This window comes from Heptranchias perlo, chromosome 21 (genome assembly GCF_035084215.1).
Source record: "Heptranchias perlo isolate sHepPer1 chromosome 21, sHepPer1.hap1, whole genome shotgun sequence".
Classification (NCBI taxonomy): domain Eukaryota; kingdom Metazoa; phylum Chordata; class Chondrichthyes; order Hexanchiformes; family Hexanchidae; genus Heptranchias; species Heptranchias perlo.
The window spans coordinates 40108725-40128879 of NC_090345.1; the positions used below are offsets into that span (position 1 = coordinate 40108725).

The 20155-nt window shown below is 44.9% G+C and overlaps 1 protein-coding gene across 4 annotated transcripts in view; it reads left to right on the forward strand.

Annotated features, from left to right (window-relative positions):
- prkg1b (protein kinase cGMP-dependent 1b) overlaps window positions 1–20155 on the forward strand; it is a 609599-nt gene that overhangs the window by 33793 nt on the left and 555651 nt on the right. For 2 of the 4 annotated variants that reach the window (XM_068002572.1, XM_068002573.1), the window contains exon 1: window positions 12981–13509. The exons of the other annotated variants lie outside the window; for them this stretch is intronic. In XM_068002572.1, the coding sequence (XP_067858673.1) occupies window positions 13199–13509 (311 nt within the window). In that variant the 5' untranslated portion in view covers window positions 12981–13198. Of the gene's footprint in view, window positions 1–12980; window positions 13510–20155 lie in introns of those variants that run through there. 4 annotated transcript variants of the gene reach the window in all.

Consider the following 20155-nt stretch of genomic DNA (forward strand, 5'->3'; position numbering starts at 1 on the left):
ACTCCAGTGATAGGCAAATTGGGAATGTTGGGGTTAATGGTCAGGTGAGCCTACTCAAAGACATTTAATCCCTGATTCCTGCATCAGGAATTTGCAGACTATTATTACTGTAACATTGCAGCCATGCACAAATAGATTGCTACATCTTTCCTACGTAGAGAAAACATTTGAAAGGGGCATTTTTTGTTTAATCAATCTCTGTGGCTATCATGATATGAACATATCGCTTTCCCCATCATTCCCCAACCAATTTTGTTTACAAATTGTTGTAGGGACAAAGCCCGCACATGTTTGGGCCAAAACATCGATCATGCAGGGTTAGCATTGTCTTCATTTTAACCAACAAAATCAAAGGAATATCTAACAATTACACAATAAGTTCAAGCAGCACAATAGCTCTATGTGTCAGAGTTGCCAAGATTACTTGGCAAATCTAGCTCTCACATCCTCATAAACGTTCTCCGCATGTAGCTGTGTCGTTCATTTAGTGATTCGAGTTTATTCAGTGCACAGGAGCCATTTATTGCCTCATAACGTTGGCAGCCCCAATGTATATTGCTTAATTACCCAATAGCAAAAATACATCATTTTTACACAACAAAGAGTACTGAAAGTATTATGCAGGTTTTGAAATATGCACATGGTTTCTATTACATATTATCAACAAAAGGGTTTCTGTAAATCTTTCAATGTTGAATATTATGGTGTATAAAAATGTATGAATATGCTTTTATTCGATGATATATCTTATTTTACAGATTAAACATTATATTATACTACTTCCAAGTCAACTTAATTGCTTTGGGGAATTTACAGACTAAAGGGGAATTTAAAAAAATCTTTGTGCCATATTTCTGTCATTCGGTTGTACTGGATACGTGGATATTCTTGCATACAAGTGCCAGCTTGGCTCAGTTGGTAGAACTCTCTTTTTCTGAGTTACTATAGTGTTGTGGGTTCAAGCCCACTTCATGGCTTGAGAATATAATTAGTTTAACACTCCGTGAAGTGCTGTATTGTTGGAGGTGCTTTCTTTTAGATGAAAGGTTAAACCAAGGTCCTGCCTGCCTGTTCACCATCACCGCTCTGACCCCTTTCCACTTTTCAGCACTGGCCTCAGTGTGTAAAAAAAAAGTGAACATATTCGGGATACCGCTGAGCATGGTCTTTCTTTACCTTGAAGACTTTTTAAAATTCGTTCTTGGGATGTGGGCATCACTGACAAGGCCGACATTTATTGCCCATCGCTAGGTGCGCCTTCATCTGTTTGATGCAACCGGTTGGCTTGCTAGGCCACTTCAGAGGGCAGTTAAAAGTCAAGCACATTGGTGTGGGACTGGAGTCACGTATGGGCCAGACCGGGTAAGGGCGGCAGGTTTCCTTCACTAAAAGACATTCGTGAACCAGTTGGGTTTTTCCGACAATCCGGCAGCTTTATGGTCACTTTCATTGATACCAGCTTTTTATTTCCAAATCTTTTTAAACCGAATCTAAATTCTCAAACTGCCATGGTGGGATTTTAATGTACGTTCTCTGGATTAGTAGTCCATGCCTTTAGATTACTAGTCCAGTAATTACTACTTCACAAATAGGAAATCTTTAATAATATACTTGCCTCTTGTGCATCCCAATTTCCTTCTCCCCACCATTGACAGCCGAGCCTTCTGCTATATAGGCCCTAAGCTCTGGAATTCCCTTGCTAAATCTCTCTGCCTCTCTACCTCTCTCTCCTCCTTTAAGATGCTCCTTAAAGCCTACCTCTTTAACCAAACTTTTGGTCACTTATCCCAATATCTCCTTATGTGGCTCGGTGTCAAACTTAATGTGTATCTTCTGGTTACCGACCCTCCCACCAGTGGAAAGAGTATCTCTTTATTTACTCCATCAAAAGCCTTCATGATTTTGAACACCTCTATTAAATCTCCCCTTAACCTTCTCTGCTCAAAGGAGAACAAGCCCAGCTTCTCCAGTCTCTCCACATAACTGAAGTCCCTCATCCCTGATACCATTCTAGTAAATCTCTTCTGCACCCTCTCCAAGGCCTTGACATCCTTCCTAAAGCGTGGTGCCCAGAATTAGACAAAATACTCCAGCTGAGGCCTAACCTGTGATTTATTAAGGTTTAGCATAACATCCTTGCTTTTGTACTCTATGTCCCCATTTATAAAGGCAAGGGTCCTATTTGCATTTTTAACAGCCTTATCAACCTTTCCTCCCACCTTCAAGGACTAAATATGTTCACAAGTGAGCCAAATTAAACCATCACCAGAGTTATGAGTGGAGGCCTTCATCATAGTACACTGGTAGTTATGATATTTTTCATTTTAATGTGAACTATGAACTTTTCTGTTAAATTTCATTTGCTACTGTTTATTTTCGTTAAACCCTGGCTGCTGCATCAGCTATGACTTCTACACCCGCTACCCCAACCCCCATACCCCTCCTTCCCAACCCTAACCCCCACCCCTCCAACCCTACCATTTTATGTTAATTACGAATTTGACCAATTTTCAATGGGTTGCTAAATCCAAGTATGGATGTAGACTTTTTAATATAGGAACAGGAGTAGGCCATTTATCCCCTCAGGCCTGCTTCCGCATTCAATTAGATCATGGCTGATATGTACATCAATTCCATTTACCCGCCTTTGCTCCATATCCCTTGATACTCTTACCCAACAGAAAATCTATCTATCTCAGTCTTCAAAGCTTCAATTGTCCCAGCATCCACGGCCTTTTGAAGGAGAGAATTACAGATTTCTACTACCCTTTGTGTGGAAAAAAAACTTTCTGATTTCCTTCCTAAATGGCCTAGCTCTTATTTTAAGATTATGTCCCCTCGTTCTTGATTCCCCCATTAGAGTAAATAGTGTATCTACCCTATCAAATCCTTTTAAAATTTTAAACACCTCGATCAGATCACCCCTCAATCTTCTAAACTTAAGGGAATACAAGCCAAGTTTATGCAACCTTTTAAGGCCCGGTATCATTCTGATGAATCTGCACTGCACCCTTTCCAAGGCCAATATAATGTTTCTGAGGTGCAGTGCCCAAAACTGAACGCAATACTCCAGACGGGGTCTGACCGAGGGTCTATACAAAGGAAGCATAACTTCCTCCCATTTGTATTCTAACCCCCTTGAGATAAAGGCTAACATTCCTTTAGCCTTTTTGATTGCTTTTTGTACCCTGTCTACTAGCTTTAACTGATTTGTGTAATTGGGCTCCCAAATCTCTTTGCTCCTCTACGGTTCCTAGTTTCTCACTATTTAGAGAATACTCCGATTTATCTTTCTTGGGTCCAATCTGGATGATCTCACACTTGCCCACATTGAACTCCATCTGCCATAATTTTAGATTGGAAAGAGCAGTGACCCCAGCACTGTTCCTTGAAGCACTCCACTCAATACTTGTCCATCAAAACAACATCACTCCCTGAACAAGTACCCTTGTATTGGTACAAGTACTTTTGTTTTCTTTCCTTGAGGCAATTTCTTATCCACCTTTCTCAGCCTGAATTCGCACCACTTTCAGTTCCTGCAGCAGCCTTTCATGAAGAACTTCAAAGAAGGCTTTCTGGAAATCAGATAGTTTTCCACAGGCCACTTGAGTTGTCGCTTTCTCAAAACAAGTCGAGGAGGTGAACTCGACAGTGTCTTCCATTTCTGAAGCCCTGTTGGCTGTTTATTATTAAATTACTATTTTTTTTAGTTGTTCATGGGATGTGTGTGTCGCTGGCAAGGCCAGCATTTATTGCCCATCCCTAATTGACTTTGAGAAGGTGGTGGTGAGCTGCCGTCTTGAACCGCTGCAATCCGTGTGGTGAAGATTCTCCCACAGTGCCATTAGGTAGGGAGTTCCAGTATTTTGACCCAGCGACGATGAAGGAACGGCGATATATTTCAAAGTCGGGATGGTGTGCGACTTGGAGGGGAATGTGCAGGTGGTGTTGTTCCCATGTGCCTGCTGCTCTTGTCCTTCTAGGTGGTAGAGGTCGCGGGTTTGGGAGGTGCTGTCGAAGAAGCCTTGGCGAGTTGCTGCAGTGCATCCTGTGGATGGTGCACACTGCAGCCACAGTGCGCCGGTGGTGAAGGGATTGGATGTTTAGGGTGGTGGATGGGGTGCCAATCAAGTGGGCTGCTTTGTCCTGGATGGTGTCGATCTTCTTGAGTGTTGTTGGAGCTGCACTCATCCAGGCAAGTGGAGAGTATTCCATCACACCCCTGACTTGTGCCTTGTAGATGATGGAAAGGCTTTGAGGAGTCAGGAGGTGAGTCACCCGCCGCAGAATACCCAGCCTCTGACCTGCTCTTGTAGCCACAGTATTTGTGTGGCTGGTCCAGTTAAGTTTCTGGTCAATGGTGACCCCCAGGATGTTGATGGTGGGGGATTCGGCGATGGTAATGCCGTTGAATGTCAAGGGGAGTTGGTTAGTCTCTCTCTTGTTGGAGATGGTCATTGCCTGGCACTTGTCTGGTGCGAATGTTACTCGTCACTTATCAGCCCAAGCCTGGATGTTGTCCAGGTCTTGCTGCATGCGGGCATGGACTGCTTCATTATCTGAGGGGCTGCGAATGGAACTGAACATTGTGCAATCATCAGCGAACATCCCCATTTCTGACTTTATGATGGAAGGAAGGTCATTGATGAAGCAGCTGAAGATGGTTGGGCCTAGGACACTGCCCTGAGGAACTCCTGCAGTAATGTCCTTGGGCTGTGATGATTGGCCTCCAACAACCACTACCATCTTGCTTTACTCTATCATAGGGTAATCCTCGCGATTCTTCATGTAATAATGTAAGGTATGTCTTATTTCCTGTGATTTTGGAAACTGGACGAATAGTCAAGCAAAGAAAGTTACCCTTACTCACGGTAGTTTTGTTAATCAAAAGAAGTTATTCAATGTTATAATCCATACAAACATTTATGAAGCAAAGTCAAACCATACATATGACTTTCCTCAATAAAATCCCTTTATACACTTAATAATTCACAACGTTATTATGTAATGACTTAACGAATCATACACACATCATATACAACCTTCGGACCACTAGGCACTGGACACGACAAAGGCAAACCAAGCCCAGTTGACCCTGCAAAGTCCTCCTCATGAACGTCTGGTGACTTGTGCCAAAATTGGGAGAACTGTCCCACAGACTAGTCAAGCAACAGCCTGACATAGCCACACTCACAGAATCATACCTTTCAGCCAATGTCCCAGACACTTCCATCAACATTTTTTTTTTATTCGTTCACGGGATGTGGGCATCGCTGGCGAGGCCAGCATTTATTGCCCATCCCTAATTGCCCTCGAGAAGGTGGTGGTGAGCCGCCTTCTTGAACCGCTGCAGTCCGTGTGGTGACGGTTCTCCCACAGTGCTGTTAGGAAGGGAGTTCCAGGATTTTGACCCAGCGACAATGCTGCAGGAGGGAGTGGCCCTGGGAGTCCTCAACATTGACTCCGGACCCCATGAAATCTCATGGCATCAGGTCAAACATGGGCAAGGAAACCGCCTGCTGATTACAACGTACTGTCCTCCCTCAGCTGATGAATCAGTCCTCCTCCATGTTGAGCATCACTTTGAGGAAGCACTGTGGGTAGCAAGGGCACAGAATGTACTCTGGGTGGGGGACTTCAATGTCCATCACCAAGAGTGGTTCGGTAGCACCACGACTGACCGAGCTGGCCGAGTCCTGAAGGACATAGCTGCCAGACTGGGCCTGCGGCAGGTGGTGAGCGAACCAACCTGAGGGAAAAACCTACTTGACCTCGTCCTCACCAATCTACCTGTCACAGATGCATCTGTCCATGACAATATTGGTAGGAGTGACCACCACACAGTCCTCGTGGAGATGAAATCCCGTCTTCGCACTGAGGACACCATCCAACGTGTTGTGTGGCACTACCACCGTGCTAAATGGGATAGATTCAGAACAGATCTAGCAGCTCAAAACTGGGCATCCATGAGGCACTGTGGGCCATCAGCAGCAGCAGAATTGTATTCCAGCACAATCTGTAACCTCATGTCCCGGCATATTCCTCACTCTACCATTACCAACAAGCCAGGGGATCAACCCTGGTTCAATGAGGAGTGTAGAAGAGCATGCCAGGAGCAGCACCAGGCGTACCTAAAAATGAGGTGCCAACCTGGTGAAGCTACAACTCAGGACTACATGCATGCTAAACAGCAGAAGCAACATGCTATAGACAGAGCTAAGCGATTCCACAACCAACGGATCAGATCAAAGCTCTGCAGTCCTGCCACATCCAGTCGTGAATGGTGGTGGACAATTAAACAACTAACGGGAGGAGGAGGCTCTGCAAACATCCCCATTCTCAATGATGGCGGAGTCCAGCACGTGAGTGCAAAAGACAAGGCTGAAGCGTTTGCAACCATCTTCAGCCAGAAGTGCCGAGTGGATAATCCATCTCAGCCTCCTCCCGATATCCCCACCATCACGGAAGCCAGTCTTCGGCCAATTCGATTCACTCCACGTGATGTCAAGAAACGGCTGAGTGCACTGGATACAGCAAAGGCTATGGGCCCTGACAACATCCCAGCTGTAGTGCTGAAGACTTGTGCTCCAGAACTAGCTGCGCCTCTAGCCAAGCTGTTCCAGTACAGCATCCACCCGACAATGTGGAAAATTGCCCAGGTATGTCCTGTCCACAAAAAGCAGGACAAATCCAATCCAGTCAATTACCGCCCCATCAGTCTACTCTCAATCATCAGCAAAGTGATGGAAGGTGTCGTCGACAGTGCTATCAAGCGGCACTTACTCACCAATAACCTGCTCACCGATGCTCAGTTTGGGTTCCGCCAGGACCACTCGGCTCCAGACCTCATTACAGCCTTGGTCCAAACATGGACAAAAGAGCTGAATTCCCGAGGTGAGGTGAGAGTGACTGCCCTTGACATCAAGGCAGCATTTGACCGAGTGTGGCACCAAAGAGCCCTAGTAAAATTGAAGTCAATGGGAATCAGGGGGAAAACTCTCCAGTGGCTGGAGTCATACCTAGCACAAAGGAAGATGGTGGTGGTTGTTGGAGGCCAATCATCTCAGCCCCAGGGCATTGCTGCAGGAGTTCCTCAGGGCAGTGTCCTAGGCCCAACCATCTTCAGCTGCTTCATCAATGACCTTCCCTCCATCATAAGGTCAGAAATGGGGATGTTCGCTGATGACTGCACAGTGTTCAGTTCCATTCGCAACCCCTCAGATAATGAAGCAGTCCGAGCCCGCATGCAGCAAGACCTGGACAACATCCAGGCTTGGGCTGATAAGTGGCAAGTAACATTCGCGCCAGATAAGTGCCAGGCAATGACCATCTCCAACAAGAGAGAGTCTAACCACCTCCCCTTGACATTCAATGGCATTACCATCGCCGAATCCCCCACCATCAACAACCTGGGGGTCACCATTGACCAGAAACTTAACTGGACCAGCCATATAAATACTGTGGCTACGACAGCAGGTCAGAGGCTGGGTATTCTGCGGCGAGTGACTCACCTCCTGACTCCCCAAAGCTTTTCCACCATCTACAAGGCACAAGTCAGGAGTGTGATGGAATACTCTCCACTTGCCTGGATGAGTGCAGCTCCAACAACACTCAAGAAGCTCGACACCATCCAAGATAAAGCAGCCCGCTTGATTGGCACCCCATCCACCACCCTAAACATTCACTCCCTTCACCACCGGCGCACTGTGGCTGCAGTGTGCACCATCCACAGGATGCACTGCAGCAACTCGCCAAGGCTTCTTCGACAGCACCTCCCAAACCCGCGACCTCTACCACCTAGAAGGACAAGGGCAGCAGGCGCATGGGAACAACACCACCTGCACGTTCCCCTCCAAGTCACACACCATCCCGACTTGGAAATATATCGCCGTTCCTTCATTGTCGCTGGGTCAAAATCCTGGAATTCCCTTCCTAACAGCACTGTGGGAGAACCGTCACCACACGGACTGCAGCGGTTCAAGAAGGCGGCTCACCACCACCTTCTCGAGGGCAATTAGGGATGGGCAATAAATGCCGGCCTTGCCCGCGACGCCCACATCCCGTGAACGAATAAAGAAAAAAAAATATTGGTAGGAGTGACCACCGCATAGTCCTCGTGGAGACGAAGTCCCATCTTCGCACCGAGGACACCATCCAACGTGTTGTGTGGCACTATCACCGTGCTAAATGGGATAGATTCAGAACACATCTAGCAGCTCAAAACTGGGCATCCATGAGGCACTGTGGGCCATCAGCAGCAGCAGAATTGTATTCCAGCACAATCTGTAACCTCATGGCCCGGCATATTCCTCACTCTACCATTACCAACAAGCCAGGAGATCAACCCTGGTTCAATGAGGAGTGTAGAAGAGCATGCCAGGAGCAGCACCAGGCGTATCTAAAAATGAGGTGTCAACCTGGTGAAGCTACAACTCAGGACTACAGGCATGCTAAACAGCGGAAGTAACATGCTGTAGGCAGAGCTAAGCGATTCCACAACCAACGGATCAGATCAAGGCTCTGCAGTCCTGCCACATCCAGTCGTGAATGGTGGTGGACAATTAAACAACTAATTGGAGGAGGAGGCTCCGCAAACATCCCCATCCTCAATGATGGCAGAGTCCAGCTCGTGAGTGCAAAAGACAAGGCTGTAGCGTTTGCAACCATCTTCAGCCAGAAGTGCCGAGTGGATGATCCATCTCGGCCTCCTCCCGATATCCCCACCATCACAGAAGCCAGTCTTCAGCAAATTCGATTCACTCCACGTGATATCAAGAAATGGTTGAGTGCACTGGATACAGCAAAGGCTATGGGCCCCGACAACATCCCAGCTGTAGAGCTGAAGATTTGTGCTCCAGAACTAGCCGCGCCTCTAGCCAAACTGTTCCAGTACAGCTACAACACTGGCATCTACCCGACAATGTGGAAAATTGCCCAGGTATGTCCTGTCCACAAAAAGCAGGACAAATCCAATCCGGCCAATTACCGCCCCATCAGCCTACTCTCAATCATCAGCAAAGTGATGGAAGGTGTCGTCGACAGTGCTATCAAGCGGTACTTACCAATAACCTGCTCACCGATGCTCAGTTTGGGTTCCGCCAGGACCACTTGGCTCCAGACCTCATTACAGCCTTGGTCCAAACATGGACAAAAGAGCTGAATTCCAGAGGTGAGGTGAGAGTGACTGCCCTTGATACCAAGGCAGCATTTGACAGATTGTGGCACCAAGGAGCCCTAGTAAAATTGAATTCAATGGGAATCAGGGAGAAAATTCTTCAATGGCTGGAGTCATACCTAGCACAAAGGAAGATGATAGCGGTTGTTGGAGGCCAATCATCTCAGCCCCAGGACATTGCTGCAGGATTTCCTCAGGGCAGTGTCCTCGGCCCAACCATCTTCAGCTGCTTCATCAATGAACTTCCCTCCATCATAAGGTCAGAAATGGGGATGTTCGCTGATGATTGCACAGAGTTCAGTTCCGTTCACAACCTCTCAGATAATGAAGCAGTCCGAGCCCGCATGCAGCAAGTCCTGGAAAACATCAGGCTTGGGCTGATAAGTGACGAGTAACAGACAAGTGCCAGGCAATGACCATCTCCAACAAGAGAGAGACTAACCACCTCCCCTTGACATTCAACGGCATTACCATTGCTGAATCCCCCACCGTCAACATCCTGGGGGTCACCATTGACCACAAATTTAACTGGACCAGCCACACAAATACTGTGGCTACAAGAGCAGGTCAGAGGCTGGGTATTCTGCAGCAAGTGACTCAGCACCTGACTCCCCAAAGCCTTCCCACCATCTACAAGACACAAGTCAGGAGTGTGATGGAATACTTTCGACTTGCCTGAATGAGTGCAGTTCTAACAACACTCGAGAAACTCGACACCATCCAGGACAAAGTAGCCCACTTGATTGGCACCCCATCCACCACCCTAAACATTCACTCCCTTCACCACCAGCGCACTGCGGCTGCAGTGTGTATCATCCACAGGATGCACTGCAGCAACTCTCCAAGGCTTCTTCGACAGCACCTCCCAAACCCGCGACCTCTACCACCTAGAAGGACAAGAGCAGCAGGTACATGGGAACACCACCACCTGCACGTTCCCTTCCAAGTCACACACCATCCCGACTTTGAAATATATTGCCGTTCCTTCATCGTCTCTGGGTCAAAATCCTGGAACTCCTTTCCTAACAGCACTGTGGGAGAACCTTCTCCATACGGACTGCAGCGGTTCAAGATGGCGGCTCACCACCATCTTTTCAAGGGCAATTAAGGATGGGCAATAAATGCTGGTCTCGCCAGCAACACCCACATCCCATGAATGAATAAACAAAACCCAAGGATTTTTCCCATTGGGCCTGAAGATTGATCAGCTCTTCAGTCCACGAGGTCCTCTTTTTGCGTGATGTTCGACTGCAGTGTGCGTTCCTTGTGGCTGCTGTGTGGTGAAGAGCCCGTTCTCTCAAAGTCTTTTTATATTGCTTTTACCAATAGGCGGTAGGATTGGGGAGGGTCATTCTTTTTGTCCAATCGCTGCCTGTTTCTATGCCTCAATCATTAACATACCTCAATGATTGACAATTTAGGCTTTGATCATGTGACTGCCGACCCTTTGATCTAGAAAAGACCATGTGCTCGAACCATGGAATGTAAAAGGCCCCTTTACTATCTCTGTTTATGGCCTTTCATTTCTATGCCCAGACATTCTTAATGGTCCTTGCCTCTCTAAATTTTGATTGCTTCAATGGCGTCAAATCCATTCCTTATACCATTTGACCATATGCTGGGTGCAACATTATTTGATGTTTTACAAATCCCAGTTCTTTGAACAGATTACCAGCTAGGAATGAGAGGCCCATGCTTTTTTCACACCTATCATTGCTCTCCCCATCTGAAGCCTTTGATGTATGCCCTTGTCACCTTTTCTTATGTTACCCTTTGCTGTGTTGAAAAGCTTGTGCTTCCAAAACCCTATGAGATTTGAAAGCCTGACAATGCTTGAAGCTCAATATTCTCCATCTAGCTTATTTATTTAATAATCCGGGTACCTATCTGCAGTACAATGTCTTCGATCCTGAAACTCATACTTCTCCAATGCCATTAGTGCCAGTGAGGGAAAAACAGGATTTGCGAGAACACAGTTCACCACATTACTGTGTTTGCAGGTTTTTAAATGTCTTTGTTTAAAAGGGGCACAGTTAACCCTTTCCTTCAAATGTCTTTTAGTAAAGGGGTTTTGAATCCCACAATAGTTTCAATTATTTTGCCAGTTATCGATGTAAGACTCAATGTTGGCAATCCTTAAATTTATACTATCTGAATGCCTGGTGAACATTTTAACACAGAACCAATTGCAAGTTGAAAAGGCTTAATTTCTGAATAGAATGTATAACAAATTCTAACCTGAACTGAAACTTCTAGAAATAGAACTGGCAATAGCCACTGCACTATTTTATTTAAAATATGTTGTATTATTATAGAGCAGAGGATAAGAAGTGAAAAGAAGAGATATTTGGAGTTTTAATTGTGCTTGCACTGCATAGTCGACTGAATCTAGCTTCAAGATTGCTCAAGGAAATTAAACATTATAGCCATATATTTGGTTAGATTACCAGGAATTGTGTGGCATAATACTTCAGTTGCAAATGGTTAACGTGCCACACTTATGTTTCATATTTTGCACATTGAATGAAATCAGTGTACTCTTAATTTAAAGGATCTGGTTCTTGGGTTCATAGCTGAAGGCACTCCTCCGACCATGCGCTAGTCGGCGCTATTGCCTCTTCGCTATTGATTGGTAATCACTCCACAGGGACTGAAATCATTGAAATAAGAGGAAATATTCCCTTACCCTAATTTCTTATTACAATGGGTCCAAATAATTCCCGTTTTACTTCCCGTGAAATATAAGCGTGCATTAATGACATGTCATGTGCAGTTATGTAGAAAATTATAACTAGTTTCGGGCAAGTCATTGGGAGGGTTTCAAAGTTGGAAAGATGTCGGAAGCAAGGTTTAAAAGTAGATCTATTAACATCACAGAGTCAGCATAGAACGAATGACCTCACAGTAAACAGTGTCAATAAGACGTCAAAAGGAGGATTTGTGGGTCAAACTGTAGAGAGTGGATGGGAAGATATGATTGTCAACTATTTATTACATTTTTAAAAATATTGTTTTTAAGCTAAGAAGTTTTGTTTAACTTGGAGCTTGTCATAGCGATGTAATTAGCAAATCAGATTTAAGGCCCTAACTGAGTGTTAACTCATATTATCTGATTTTTTGCTTTTCTACCAAAATACAATATACACATTTAAACCAAACGAAGTTATTTTGGAACTATAACCGAACCATTTCTATTTTAGTTTAAAACGTATGTGTGATTTTACCTGACAAACTTTGTCTACTGAGCCGAACTTTCTGTGTGTGTGTTTTAATTTAATAAATAGCGAGATTTAAACTCAAATTCGGTGGGACAATTTCATTTTTAGCCAAGAAGTCTAAAAAAAGTATATATCGATGTTATTATCAAAATAGATTTAATTATTAAACTACAGCGGAAGTGTTTGTTTTCTCAGACTGTTGAACAACTCCAATATCCCTTCAGCCGAAACAGAGTGCAACTGGGGTCCACCGTTACCTGGGACACTGGCACTGTCCCAACAATCATTCTTTCTGCAAAAAACACGCAGGAAACATTGTGTCTCTGGAGGTTGTGTTCAAAGCCACAGCTGTGAAACGTAGAGCAAACATTCTTCCAAGGGGCTTACCGCCTTTAAACCCCTTGAAATAAGTTATGAGAAAGCAGATAAGGAGATGGGGGAATGATGGAGATGGAGGGTAAAAGTTGACTTGCATGTACTGCAGGGGCCTGTAGGCGCCACGCTTGCTTTCTGCATTGAGCGTTGACGTAAGGCAGAGCGAGCAGAGTGTTAACGGGACTCGGCTCCAGTCAGTGAGGATTTCAGGAGGAAGAGCGGTGCAACTGTTGGGAGAAAGCCTTTTTAAAACAAGCACTCCCCAACTGGCTTCTCGCCCAAAGTTTTTTTAAAAACCTACGTCTAAATAAGAAAGGGGCGTTCGGACAACCCTAAGAGTTGGCAAACCCTTCCAGCTCCCTTAAAGTTCACCAAAGTCGGCGACACTTTGGAAAGTTGGACGTTATATTCAGCACAGCTCCGGATTACCATGGGCACGTTGCGGGATCTGCAGTACGCCTTGCAGGAGAAGATAGAGGAACTGAGGCAGCGGGACGCCTTGATAGACGAGCTGGAGTTGGAGCTCGATCAGAAGGACGATCTCATCCAGAAGCTGCAGAACGAGCTGGACAAGTATCGGTCTGTTATCAAACCCGTCAGCAAGCAAGCCCCGAACCAGTCGCCGAGCACCCTACAGGAGCAGCACCGGACCAAGAGGCAGGCCATCTCGGCGGAGCCCACCGCCTTCGACATCCAGGATCTCAGCCACGTTACCCTTCCATTCTATCCGAAAAGTCCACAGTAAGCAGCCGTGACTATACCTTTCTCATCTCACTCTGTCACATTGCACAAGCCACAGGGAGCTGTTGCCTGCTCTCCCTCGTCCAGTCACTGTAGGGTTAAACTGTACCCATCTCACCACAGTCGTGTTTATGTAATCGTTATTACTGCTACAAAACACACCAGAATGCTGAGTGATTATATCAGTGTGTAGGCAGGGTCAGGAGAAAACACGGAGCCAGACGTATTGGAGCTGCTTCTCGTTTATTAAATCTTAAGATTTTATTCTAACTAATAATTATAAGAGAAGAATGAAAGGACAATAAAAGCAAAAAGCTCAGATAGGGGACAGGAACTAGAAAAGGAAATTACACATAACAGACAATAACGAAGCAAAGATGCGCGGTGGGTTAGGGATATAGTAAAGGTGAATGGAAAAGTCACAGCGAGAGAGTGTAACAGAGTGTCAGTGCGAGTGAACGAATGATTCAGTCTGAGTGAGTGAGAGTGAGAGTGACTCAGTGTGAGCGAGTAACTGAGAGTATGAGTGAGAGTAAATGAGTGTGAGTAACTGAGAGTAAAAGAGTAAGTGTGTGAGTGACTGAGAGTAAGAGAGCGAGGGACTCAATGAGTTAGTGTGAGTAACTCAGTGTGAGAATGTGTGACTCGGTGTGAGCGAGTAACTAATAGTATGAATGAGAGTAAATTAGTAAGTGTGAGTAACTGAGTGCGAGTAAGAGCGAGTTATTGAGTGAGAGTGATTCAGTGTGAATAACTGAGTGAGAGTTAGTGAGTGACTCCGTGTGAGTGAGAGTCTGTGAGTGAGAGCTAGTGAGTGAGTGACTCCGTGTGAGTAAATGAGAGTCTGTGTGAGTGAGAGTTAGTGAGTGAGTGACTCCGTGTGAGTGAGTAAGTAAGTTAGTTAGTGAGTGAGCGGCGTTGCGCTGTTACGAAGCGGAACATCTCGAGAAAAGAAGAGTTTTTTTGGGAATAGCACTTTCTCTAGCAGCAGGATAGCTCGTTCATTGAATTAAGGGCACTCATACTGTCCTTACACTGCATTGGACAACATCTATCTACAGCTTTGGAGTCCACGCACCCAAGTAGAAGGGAAATTGGAACAGGTTCAGTCACAGAGCCGGGCTTTTCAAGTAATCCGCTCGATCACTCTGCGCCTTATCGCTACATTTGTTTTAGAAAGGTTTGGAAGGTTTTAAACAGTCGTTGCCCAGTGACCATTGTATTGTAGATATGTCAGCACTTTTTGAGTAGGATGTTTGACAAACGGGATTGAAAGATTATTAGAAGCCCCTTTTCATTGACGGTGATGGAGGAGGGGGCTGTCGATTTAATGTGAAAATCTAACAAGATAACAAGTTTGGCCCCATCACAAAGATCGATAATATAATCAGTAAGAAAAGTTTCAAATGTGAAGTAAAAGCACTCAGCTGCCCAGCTCGATGCGGATTGAGTTCATCTCCCGTGCGTTGCTGCATTTGCCGCATTCTCATCCTTTATCACTCTTAGAGTCGGTACCTCCAGGTACCAATGGGCAATATGTAATCGCGGCTCACTAGTTACTGAACATCTTTGAACGCCATTTTCCCCTAGTAATTCCTTATATTTACCAACCAAGAATTTATATTACGTGGAGACAGAATGGACCGGAGGTCGCCGGTGAACCCTATAAACTATCCATGGCGGATTTATTATTCTGTTCAAACTCATACTGTGGGGTCTCGTCAGTTACCCGGTCACTTTATAGCCGTCGGTTTGTTTGGGATCTCGACCCTCCAGAGTTCATCACACGCCTCTCGTTAGTAACGTACCGCTCGCCAGAGCAATCCAACCAAGATTGCACCTTATCCACGATTGCTGTCAGTTTGTCACGTAGCTTGTCAATCAGTTGTTGCTAAAGGTTCCCCACAGCTGGTTGGGAATGAACTGCAGGCCTGTTAGGGTTCCCAACTCTGGCTGGAGGTGTTATCCTATGACCTCCTCCAACCGCTGTGATCAAATCGCTCCCCCCATCCCCATCTCCAATATTCTTATAACTAACAAAAGTGTTCAAAGAAAATGGAAAAGCAATATGCCGCTATGGTTTTTCTCCTGGGTTGCGCCCAGCAGTGTTGGCAATCCTAAGCCCTGATATAATTTGCTTGATTTTTGTTAGAGATCAAAAATTGTTCCCGTTTGTACCTGTCAAAGTATTGGCCCAGGACGAATGGATTGGGGCCACTCCAAATAGAACCTAATCTAAGATGGTATGCCCTTTTCTAAAACCATTAAGGATGAATTGGGTTGCCACAGTGTCATCAGCTAAAGACCCATTCATGTCCTCTTTAAGAGGCACAACTAATAAAATAACAACCATATGAAAAAGGAATCTTTTAAAACTAAATGATAGTATTGTGACATGGGATCATTGGGAAGGTTTCGTTTTGCTATGGACAACAGCAACACCTGGTACTCAAATTCATAATGCAGCCCATAATAAATAATTTACATTCATCCTGAGGCTATCCAAAGTGTTCCACAGCCAATGGGTTAATTTTAAGTGTAATCACTGTTGTCTTGTAGGCAAATACAGCAGCCAATTTGCCCACATCATCGTTTTATGAACAGCAGATGAGATAATTAACCAGTTAATCTGGTTTTGAGGATGTTGCGTGTTTGAGGGGGACCCGAGGTGAACTCCCCTGCTCTTCAAGTATTCTATAGGATGATAATTGAGCATTTTTCAATCATAAGGTACTTTCTTGTCATTCCATGTTGTGTTTGCATCAGGTGTGACGTGCAGGCTCCCGTTGTTTACAGTGAGGGAATAAATCGCAATTTATACAAGAGCAGATCACCATCCAGATTGTGCGCGGGGTACTTTTGCACTGGAAGGATATTGCTGTCTGCAGACTACCGGTGATGCCTATGGGAATGTGAGCTCTTGAAGGAGCAGCACTGTAGTGGGCTATTGAAAGTACATCTAACATCCTTAGGCTATTTATATCACTTGTACTGGGAGCTGGGGAAGTACAGGTATAATTAAACATGACCGCTAGGGAAATTTCAACTCCCTTTTTTACATTTCGGTGGTACTTGGCAGTCACTCCGAAGTGATCCTTGAGTTTTTTTTAGGAAACCTGAGTTGTAAAGAGGAAGGTGGCATTAGACATTATAATTCGAAGTAACAGACTCCCAGTCGTCAGTGAGTCTTTGGTCCTTTTAATTCCTGATTGATTCTTATATTGAAAGCTGAGCGCAGAGCACTGGCCACTGAAATTCTGGCGTGTTTGCATTCTTCAAGTTGGGAAATGCAATACATTTGTTGTGCTGCACGCAGAGAGGATAAGCAATCACTGTGAAATGAGTCAGTCCAGTATCATAATGCTTAAACTCACATAACTACATCAGTTTAACAGAACTGGTGTCTCACTTGAAGGCCAGAAAAAGATTCAGGAGAGATGCAAACTGGCCAAAGACACTTTTTTCGTTCCCTGTGTAGGGAGTGAACCCCATTACCGTTTGCAACATTCAAGTACCCACTCCGGGCTCAGTGACAGGGAGGGAATGTCGCAGTGTTCATCAGTAGGGGATCTGACCCAACGATGTTTCACCTTTCAATTATCACTACTTTAGAACTCTTCGTTATTTCTCGGGAGGAAGCTCAGAAAGGATTTGTCGTCTTTTTGTAGGTCACAAATTGATTTCCAATGATTATAAGATGGATTTCCTTTATTCAGGGATAGACGGCAATCATTATTTAGTAATGAAGTAAGCAGTTTCTCCTATTATATAAATATATGGGCGATGGGCATTTGTATGATATCTGATAATTCGTTGCACTGAATAATCGTGTTATATTAATTGGATTTGAGTACAGATATTATTGTACTAATTCCAAAGGGTGTATAGATAAACCCAGCAACTATAGGCCAGTCAGTTTAACCTCAGTGGTGGCGAAACTTTTAGAAACGATAATCCGGGACAGAATTAACAGTAACTTGGACGAGGGTGGATTGATTAGGGAAAGCCAGCACGGAATTGTTAAAGGCAAATCGTGTATAACTAACCTGATAGCGTTTTTTGATGAGGTAACAGAAAGGTTAGATGAGGACAATGCAGTTGATGTGGTGTATAAGGAGTTTCAAAAGGTGTTTGATAAAGTGCCGGACGGTAGGCTTATCATCAAGATTGCGGCCCATGGAATAAAGGGGGCAGTAGCAACATGGATACAGAATTGGCTAAGGGACAGGAAACAGAGAGTAGTGGTGAACACTTGTTTCTGAGACTGGAGGGAGGTGTACAGTGGTGTTCCCCAGGGGTCGGTGCTGGGACCACTGCTTTTCTTGATATATATTAATGACTTGGACTTGGGTGTACAGGGCACAATTTCAAAATTTGCAGATGATACAAAACTTGGAAGGGTAGTAAACAGTGAGGAGAATAGTGATAGACTTCAAGAGAACATAGACAGGCTGGTGGCATGGGCGGACACGTGGCAGATGAAATTTAATGCACGAAAATGCAAAGTGATACATTTTGGTAGGAAGATCGAGGAGAGGCAATATAAACTAAAGGGCACAACTCTAAAAGGGGTACAGGAACAGAGAGATCTGGGGGTATATGTGCACAAATCATTGAAGGTGGCAGGGCAGGTTGAGAAAGTGGTTAAAAAAGCTAACGGGATCTTGGGCTTTATAAATAGAGGCATAGAGTACAAAAGTATGGAAGTCATGATGAACCTTTATAAAACACTGGTTCGGCCACAACTGGAGTATTGTGTCCAGTTCTGGGCACCGCACTTCAGGAAAGATGTGAAGGCCTTAGAGATGGTGCAGAAGAGATTTATTCTGAATGATTCCAGGGATGAGGGGCTTTAGTTACGTGGATAGACTGGAGAAGCTGGGGTTGTTCTCCTTGGAACAGAGTTGGTTACGAGGAGATTTAATAGAGGTATTCAAAATCATGAAGGGTCAAGACAGAGTTTTTTTTTTATTCGTTCATGGGATGTGGGCATTGCTGGCGAGGCCGGCATTTATTGCCTATCCCTAATTGCCCTTGAGAAGGTGGTGGTGAGCTGCCTCCTTGAACCGCTGCAGTCCGTGTGTTGATAGAGAGTAGATAGAGAGAAACTGTTCCCATTGGTGGAAGGGTCAAGGACCAGAGGACATAGGTTTAAGGTGATTGGCAAAAGAACCAAAGGCGACATGAGGAATAACATTTTTACACAGCGAGTGGTTAGGATCTGGAATGCACTGCCAGAGGGGGTGGTGGAGGCAGATTCAATCATGGCCTTCAAAAGGGAACTGGATAAGTACTTGAAAGTAAAATATTTGCAGGGCTACGGGGAAAGGGTGGGGGAGTGGGGCTAGCTGGATTGCTCTTGCATAGAGCCGGCGCGGACCCGATGGGCTGAATGGCCTCCTTCTGTGCTGTAACCTTTCTTTGATTCTATGATTCCCATATGCCATCTCTTGACTTGTGACCTCAACAGTTTAGTTAATCATTAACTAATCATCATATTCTCATTGTAAAAAGACATCTTCAAAATTATGCAGACCCAATCAAGTGTTCAACTTGGAATTGAGACTGAAGCCTATGTTTAGCTCCCAGATTGCATGGTCACGAGTTCACAGGCTGACATTTTCCTTTGAAATAACGTGCCATCAATTCAAACTGATCGGGATGCTCGATTTCCGTCTGAGGTCCCCCTGGACTTGTTTAAAGTCATCAAATCTGAGGGCAACTGTATCTCAGAACATGTGAAAATCAAATCTGCGTTTCATCTTACATGCTCAAAGGGTTTTTTCTTGCGGACGTTTGAACTGTTATTTATCTGTATTTCTTCTGGTATTCGGACACAATGGGGCCTGTATCCACCTTGGCTACAGCACTGTTACTGTGACCTAAATTGTTCTGATCATTGGAAAGGCATCAGATTTTACATTATGAAGAATAGCAGAATACTGCGCATGCTGAAGTTCTGAAATAAACACAGAAAATGCTTTTTTTAGGTCAGGCAGCATCAGAAGTTCTGATGAATGGACATCGACCTGAAACGTTAGCTCTGTTTCTCTCGCCACAGATGCTGCCTGATGTGCTGAGTGTTTGCCAGCGTTTTCTGTGTTTACTTCCATTATGAAGGTCTGGTATAGAATATTTGGTTTTTATAAAATATATATCGCAGATCCACTAAAATAACATCCCTTCATAACATTCCAACCAAAGTGAGCAGGAATTCAGCTGATCAAGCTAAGCGTTCGGATACAAGGTGACTCGCCCCAGACCTGCTTTGACAGTCAAGAGACCACCAGGTGAATCACCAGAGATTAACCTTACAGCAACAACAACATGCATTTATATAGCATCTTTAACATAGTAAAACATCCCAAGGCGCTCCTTATGGAACAAAATTTGACACCGAGCCACACAAGGAGATATTAGGACAGGTAACCAAAAGCTTAGTCAAAGAGGTAGGTTTTAAGGAACGTCTTAAAGGAGGAGAGAGAGGTGGAGAGGTTTAGGGAGGGAATTCCAGAGTTTAGGGTCTAGCCACACCGCTGCCAACGGTGGAGCGATTAAAATCGGGGATGCGCAAGAGGCCAGAATTGGAGGAGCGCAGAGACCTGGGGGATTGTAGGACTGGAGGTGGTTACAGAGATAGGGGCGA